This window comes from Gastrolobium bilobum, unplaced genomic scaffold (assembly GCF_033153095.1).
Source record: "Gastrolobium bilobum isolate Gb01-03AN ecotype WA unplaced genomic scaffold, APGP_CSIRO_Gbil_v1 utg7715, whole genome shotgun sequence".
Lineage (NCBI taxonomy): Eukaryota > Viridiplantae > Streptophyta > Magnoliopsida > Fabales > Fabaceae > Gastrolobium > Gastrolobium bilobum.
The window spans coordinates 43,081-51,247 of NW_026898857.1; the positions used below are offsets into that span (position 1 = coordinate 43,081).

The 8,167-nt window shown below is 34.8% G+C and overlaps 1 protein-coding gene across 1 annotated transcript; it reads left to right on the forward strand.

Moving 5' to 3' along the window:
• Positions 1-1,323: 1,323 nt before the first annotated feature.
• On the forward strand, positions 1,324-5,640 carry LOC133284739 (metal-nicotianamine transporter YSL1-like). The gene is made up of 6 exons (XM_061481808.1): positions 1,324-1,665; positions 1,754-1,926; positions 2,602-2,696; positions 3,647-3,781; positions 3,873-4,180; positions 4,705-5,640. Exons 1-6 carry the CDS (start codon positions 1,389-1,391, stop codon positions 5,598-5,600), a joined length of 1,884 nt encoding a protein of 627 aa, XP_061337792.1. The 5' UTR covers positions 1,324-1,388; the 3' UTR covers positions 5,601-5,640.
• The last annotated feature ends 2,527 nt before the right edge of the window (positions 5,641-8,167 follow it).

Genomic DNA, 8,167 nt, shown 5'->3' on the forward strand with positions numbered 1-8,167 from the left:
GTGTGATTGCAAAATCCCTTTGAGGTTAAAAGGAAAAATTAATAGAACAATAGTAAAGTTTGCAATTTTATATGCAACTTAATGTGTGACAATACATAGGTAACATGATAATAAAATGAAAGTACCAGAAAAAAAAGATATTAAGATGAATATGTGGTCATATAAAAATAAATAAGTTGATAAGAAACAAATATATTCGATGAAATTTGTATGTTGTGTCGATGACTAAAAAATTAAAGAAAATTGGTTGAGATAGTTTGGGCATATTATTTGAAGACCCCTAGATCCTCTTGTAAATAGAAGTTTGTTAATAACTACGTGAACCCAAAAAAGAAAGTGATTGATCAAAACTTACTTGAAAGAAACTAATAAATTATATTTAATGGAGTGAAAATTAGATTTACAGATAATATGTCTTAAGACGGAGTGGATGAAGGTTATACGGAGGGATAGAACCATTTTTTCCTATACTAGTAGACAACCCTTTTTAAACCCTAAATATTTATATATTTTTCTATCTTCATCTCTAAATTTATTTTTTTTTATTTTTTTTGTAAGTGATCAAACATTAAGGTGTAAAGGGAAAAGCATCAAAATTTTAATTGTAATTTTGATGCACCTAAAAAAAAATTATGCTATATCCAATGATATTTTGTCACATTAAACTTTCTAAATGATTTAATTATCAAGCATTTTAAATAGTCTGATAACACTTATTATTTTAATTTTTTTGAACGAATAACATCATTATTAATTTCAAATTTTTTTATTCGTTTCTTTGATTATCAATTAGTTAATTATTCTTTTAACAGCATTTATTGTTGTGTTAATATTTATCTTTAGAAGAAAAAAAAAACTTTCCTTAATCACGCAATAAACGATGTTAACTAATAAATAATTTATGGGTAAGCAAAAGAAGGTGAAGTGTATAATTTAAGTTGTTGAGGAACTATTTCCCGGTTTACAAATAAAAAACATTAATTGTTACACTGTGATTCAGCTAGTCACGGAAAGTTATTATCATTGTCACTTGTCACACAGTTACCACAGGCCTATATATGTAGTTATGTACAATTGTTTTGCCTTGTGCAGAAACCATTCTATTATTTTCTTTCAAATTCCATCCAATCCGTGACGCATAAAGGCTAAAGCCAAAGAACAGGGTTAATTAAGGTGAGATACTATATTACTCAGATATATCACCGCTTTAATACTTAAATTACTAATATATATCTATAGACACTATAATGCATTAAAAATGAATCAAAGGTTTTGTTTTTTTTCTGTCTACAGATTGAAACTTTAACATGGGAGAAGAGCAGAATTTAGAAATTGAGAGAGAAGATACAGAAGATAAGCTGCCAGATACTGAATGGGAAGTAGGGTCTATGAGAATCCAATCATGGACAGATCAAATAACTGTGAGAGGATTGGTGGTGAGCATAGTGATTGGAATCATGTACAGCATAATAGCCATGAAGCTCAACCTCACAGCTGGAATTGTTCCTAACTTCAATGTCTCTGCTGCTCTTCTAGCTTTTTTATTTGTGCGAAGCTGGACCAAAGTGCTCCACAAGGCTGGTTTTGTATCCAAACCCTTCACTCGCCAAGAAAACACTATCATTCAAACTTGTGCTGTTTCGTGTTATAGCATTGCTGTTCATGGTTAGAGTCTAATTTAATAGTTTTGAAACCATCAGGTGATTCATATAAATGAATTTCATGTTTTAAATTGTTGTTTTTGATATTGCAGGAGGATTTGCTTCTTATCTTTTGGGATTAAACAGGAAGACTTATGAGTTGTCTGGAATTGGTGCTGAGGGTAACAATCCAAGTACTGTTAGAGAGCCTGGTTTTGCTTGGATGACTGGCTTCCTTTTTGTGGTTTGCTTTGTTGGCCTCTTTGTCTTGATTCCACTCAGAAAGGTAGTCATTTTATGATCTGTTGTATTTTAGGCCTTAAGTATCTCATCTACCTCTCAAATCCTATCCATATCCTTTTTGTGCAATGTGGAGGTCTGTGTTGCATAACTTTCATATGAGGACTTCTACTAGTTAACTAGTTACATGAGATTATCAACGAGTTAGTTTCAAGTGATACATACTTTATTCAACTTAAATAATGTTTTGAGTTCAAGTTTTTGTGAATACAAAAAATCTCCTTTGGGAGAGTTAGCCTTACCATGATATGGATATTTCCAATTCGAACAACATTGCATGTTCATTGATTACCTAACTAGTACTGTCAGATCTATTATAAGTAACGACTCTCAAACAATTTTCTTGGGACTCGAACTCAAAACCTTTAGTCAAGGGGAATTGAATATAGTATTTCTACTTAGTCTCCGTCACACTGGTCAATCAGTTCAAGAGTCCATCCCTAAAAGAAATCAAATAGTTTATGTTTGAAATTTGCATGACAAAATGGTTGGAAATTTGCCCACTTTTATAGTCCTTCTCTGGTCTCAAGAAAAAACCAGGCACTAAGCGTGGAAAACAGAACAGTAATTATCAAAGAAAGTTTAGTTAGTATGTGTTATTGCGGAAACTCAAATAACTCATCGGCATACTAATATTAACCTGCACCTTCTTCTTGAACAGATCATGATAGTTGACCTCAAATTGGCGTATCCTAGTGGCTTGGCTACAGCAGTTCTCATCAATGGTTTCCATACACAGGGAGACAAAATGGCCAAGTACACATCTCATTTAGTCATCACATTCTCAATTTCTTCTTGTCCCATTCCATAATAATATGAAAACCACATAATAACCATTTGTCAACCAAATTAAAGAAACTAACTCATTATTATTATTATTTTTTCCAAACCTATTTAATTTGGTTTGAGTCTTATTGGACCCATATCGGGGTTTAGGAGTGTAAATGGGCGGGCAGGTGAACTAGATTTTGATCTAAATAGATCAGGTTATGCAATTGGAACATTATAGGATTGTCCAAACCAATATTTAAAAATCAAAATATCTCATATAGTCTGTTTAAGTTTATGGCCTGTTTTTCAAACAATTTTTTTGAAGCCCAAGCCTATTTTATTTAATTAAATATATTAGGTCAGACTTAATTTAACTTAGGTCGGAGTGTAGACCCCTTATAGGCATAAGATGATTCTCTTAACATTATTTTCTTCGGAACACTGACCAATATGTCACTCTTATGAATATTATTTATCGATATGTCACGTTCCAATCAAATTTTGCCAAAATGTCATATCACATTCTTGCTACGCCATTCAGTGAGAATGGACTGCACACGTGACAGCGTCTGTACGGGCAGTCATTCTCGCTGAGCAGCCCAAATAGAATGGCATGATGCTGACACGTGGCAAAAGTACATGCATTCTCTGAAAAAGCTGTTCATATGGCTAATCTGGCTGGGTTGCCCAGCTAGAATGCCTGTACTTTTCCCATGTGTCAACACCATGCCATTCTCATTGGGCTGCTCAGCGAAAATGGCTGTCCATGCAGACGCTGTCACGTGTCCAGTCCATTCTCGCTGGGCGGCATAATGAGAATGTGACGTAGCATTTTGGCAAAATTTGATTGAAAGTTCACATAGGATTTTTTTTGTCACAAGTGTGTCGTTATAGTCAATGTCCCTGGGAGCATTAATAATTATCTTTTGTTGCAGGAAGCAAGTGCGCGGGTTCCTGAAGTATTTCTCTATCAGTTTCTTATGGGGTTTATTCAAGTGGTTCTTCTCAGGGACACATAACTGCGGATTCGCACAGTTCCCTACCTTTGGATTGCAAGCTTGGAAGCGAACGTATGTTTTTTCAGTAATATTGCTTCGTAGTTGATATATGCTTTTCCATTCAAGTTCCACCTGTTACTAATATTGTTGTTTGCATTTGCAGATTCTATTTCGATTTTAACATGACTTTCGTGGGAGCAGGGATGATTTGTTCCCACCTTGTGAATTTGTCTTTGCTCCTTGGAGCTGTTCTCTCTTTTGGAGTGATATGGCCGCTTATCGACACACGTAAAGGAGATTGGTTCCCTAACAATTTAGAAGAGAGTAACATGAAGGCTTTGTACGGTTACAAGGTCTTTCTATCAGTTGCTCTAATCTTAGGTGATGGCTTGTACAGCTTCATCAAGATTCTAGTTTCCTCAATTATTAATGTAGTTGAGAAAATTAAGAATCATAAAAAGGGTAAGACAAGTTCTCACTTTCTTACTAAATGCTTCCACCAATTCAATGCTTGTAAACAGAGAGATAGACAGAGAATATTTACTTAACCATCTCTTATGAAATCTACATCTTTATTAAAAGGGAAATTATTTGGTTATGTTACATAAAATCGATTATTCCTTCCTACAGACACATGAATATTTGTGTATCACTTTTTTATTTTTTGTTTTTTTAGAAAAATTGGTGGGACTCACTTGCATTGTAAATGTAGCATGATGCAAGTTTTTTCGTGTGACATAATATTTATAAATCCCTTATTAAAATTAGAAATAAGTGGGACTTAGTTAAGAAGTGGGTAAAGTCAATATAATTAGGTGGGTCACTTTTTTCTAACTTTAGTATTGAGTTTTCACTACTACAAGAGTACTAAAAAAAAATTCCACATTTCTTGACATGCTTGTTAAAAAAAATTACTAGGATGTTCTACTTCTAACAATGAGTTTATATTTTGGCTGCAGCAATTGCTCTTGATCAGCAAGGGAATCCCATTGGAGGCCTTAAACAAAAGGAAATCTTCCTCAAGGATAACATTCCCATGTGGATTGGAATTGGTGGATACATTATTTTCTCAGTCATTTCCATAATTGTAATCCCACTAATGTTTCCTCAGCTAAAATGGTTCTATGTTGTGGTTGCTTACATTTTTGCTCCATCTCTGGCATTCTGTAATTCATATGGAGCGGGTCTCACTGATATGAACATGGCACATAATTATGGGAAAGTTGCTCTTTTTGTGCTGGCAGCTTTAAGCGGAAGAGAAAATGGCATAGTGGCAGGACTTGTGGGTTGTGGTCTTGTTAAATCTGTAGTTTCAGTGTCTTGCATTCTGATGCAAGATTTCAAAACTGCATATTACACTAGCACCTCTCCCAAAGCAATGTTCATATGCCAAGTAATTGGCACTGCATTGGGATGTATAACAGCTCCCCTGAGTTTCTTCCTGTTCTACAAGGCATTTGATGTGGGAAACCCACATGGAGAATTCAAAGCTCCTTATGCATTAATATACAGGAACATGGCAATTTTAGGTGTTGAAGGTTTCTCAGCATTGCCCCATCATTGCTTGCAGCTTTGTTATGGGTTCTTTGCTTTTGCAGTTGGAGTGAACTTGGTGAGAGACTTTTGTCCCAAAAAAGTTGGGAAATGCATGCCATTACCAATGGTAGTGGCAATACCATTTCTGGTTGGTGCATACTTTGCAATTGATATGTGCTTGGGAAGTTTGATTGTTTATGTGTGGCACAAGCTTAACACAAAGAAGGCAGAAGCGATGGTTCCAGCAGCTGCCTCTGGATTAATTTGTGGGGAAGGACTATGGACTCTTCCTGCTTCAATTCTCGCTCTTGCAAAAATTAATCCTCCTATCTGCATGAATTTTCTTGCTTCCTAGAACTTGATCAAACACATAAAGTAATGAATGTCATAACCAGTTCAATGCTATAAGATTTAGCAGCCACAAGTGACCCATTAGGTATAGGAACATTGCATGGTTAGAATTATCCAATAGTTTTTGTAGAATACAATCAAGTGTACTTTCTTGTTTTGATTAAAAGGATCAAGGTATGATTCATATAGGTGCACTAAGCATGCCAACTTAATTTAAGTGATACTTCTCTTCAATGACAAGGGACTAAGGTTAATATAATTGGCTTAGTTCTTGCTGCATTAACAAAATATACATACAATAGTTTCAAAGCTTGTCCCATCGAGAGTTATGAGCAGGAAGTGTAAAGTATATAGAGGAAATACTAAATTTTCATGCTTTGAATGATTTTCAAGTTAGGGGTAGCAATTTCTTGAAATTGAAAATTATGTCTTCTACAAGTAAATCTAAAATAAGTATTCTAATTTCATATAATCCCATATATCGGAATCTAGATTATATAATTTAGGAACCAATGAATAATTATTGAACATGGTAGTATGTTTTGGGATTACATTTTGTGCCTTTTTTATTCTTGAGTTTTTCATTTTTCAGTGCATGATATTCATGAATTAAGACCAAACCTTGAGGCTTTTCTTTTTTTTATATTATATGAAAACCTTGAGGCTTTTGTTGAGAATAAGATGGTGAATCTATTGACGCTTGAATTACGATTTTTTTTCGTGTTTTACAAAGAGAGAAATTGGAAACCAAATTTGCGATGGGGTTCTTATTTATTTTTCGTTCTCACCATATATCCCGAATTGGTATTTAATTTCATGGCAATAGTTCGTTTTCATCATAAAGATGAAAGCCATCAATAAATTGCATTAAAATCAGATTTAGTTAAGTTTTACCCTATTTTCTTCTTGTTAGGGCTGTTTTTTTTTTTTTTTTTTGGGTAAGCTGAGGATAAATACCACAGCACAAAATTACATAACAGAAATTCGACGAGTTCTACAAGCAGAAGTTAAATCTGCATCATACAAAAGACCAATTCCAGAAGGAGGGGAATTAAAAATACAAAAATCAACAGAATTAACATTCGTTAAAGGAAAATTCGCCAGCCATTCTGCGCAACAGTTGCCTTCCCTTTAGGTGTGAGCCAGATGAACTCTCCAATCTTTTGCTAACCATGCCCATATTCGAGAAATCAAATGATTCACGCGTACTGCATCACCTTTACTGGTGAGTAAAGCAATTGCTAATTTTGAGTCACTTTTTACTATTAAATTTCTCCAACCATCTTTCCAAAGCTAACTCCAGCCCCTTCAAAATACCCCAAAGTTTTGCAGTAATAGCTCCACATCTACCAATCCTGTACGCAAACCCTTTTACCCACTGACCTGCTTCATTTCTTAGAACCCCTGCACACGCAGCCAAACCACAAATACCCTTAGCTGCTCCATCATTATTGAACTTTATCCAATTTTTTTTCTGGCGGAATCCAGCACACCAGAATATCCGAATGAGAAGAAAAGATTTGGACCAGTCGAAACTTTTGAAAGGCACCCAGAATTTCCTTCACCTTAACAAGCACTGTGTCAGCTTTGTATTGTTGAATATGAATTGAGTTTTGGTTGTCATGGACCCTTTCATTTCTCCAAATCCACGCAAGCCAACAAGTAGTGGCAAAAATTATACACCAAGGGATACTATCTCTGCCCATAGTGACCTGTGACATATTAAACTCTATCCAATCCCACAAATTGACAGAAAAAAATACATCTTGCATGCTCACAGGGACCAGATTTCTCCAAACATTATGCATATAACTACAATCTCTTAATAAATGAATACAAGTCTCATTAAACTCCCAACATATTGGGCAAGAAGCTGATCCCAAATTGAATGTGCTAAGATATTTTTTTGTTGGAAGCTTGTTGTGCAGCAATTTCCATAGAAAAAGTCTAATAACTTGAGGACCCTCCCACTTCCATACTTTCCTCCAAAGTGAGTCACAAGGCTGCTGTCCTTCTTTATCACCATTCAACAAACAATAAATGCCCTTGACAGACACTCTATTTACATCTTTTAGATTCCAATGCATATGATCCCTCCAATCATTTGGATTCGGCGGCATAATACTACCAATAAGAAGCAAAATCTCATTTGGAATCCACCTTGATAACTTAGTGACATCCCACTGACCTTGACTATCAAGATAATCTGAGACTTTCTTTCCCACTTCATCCCAAGGAATCGGACTAGAAGAAATATCCATTAATCCACCAGTGTTATGAATCCAAATATCTTTCCAAAAAAGAATACTACTACCATCACCAATTTCCCACACAAGGTACTTTTGTAACTTATTCCAAACCAGACAAATAAATTTCCATAATCTTGAATCACCATTCCTACTTTTAAAAATATAAGAACCTCTTCTCATTCCACCATATTTAGCATGCAGAAACCTAACCCAAAGATCTTCAGATTGATTGTAAACAGCCCAAGCAATTTTTTTAGTCCCAAACCTCCAGCTTCTTTTGGTTTTATAAGAGTTTCCCAACCAATAAGATGCATTTTCAATT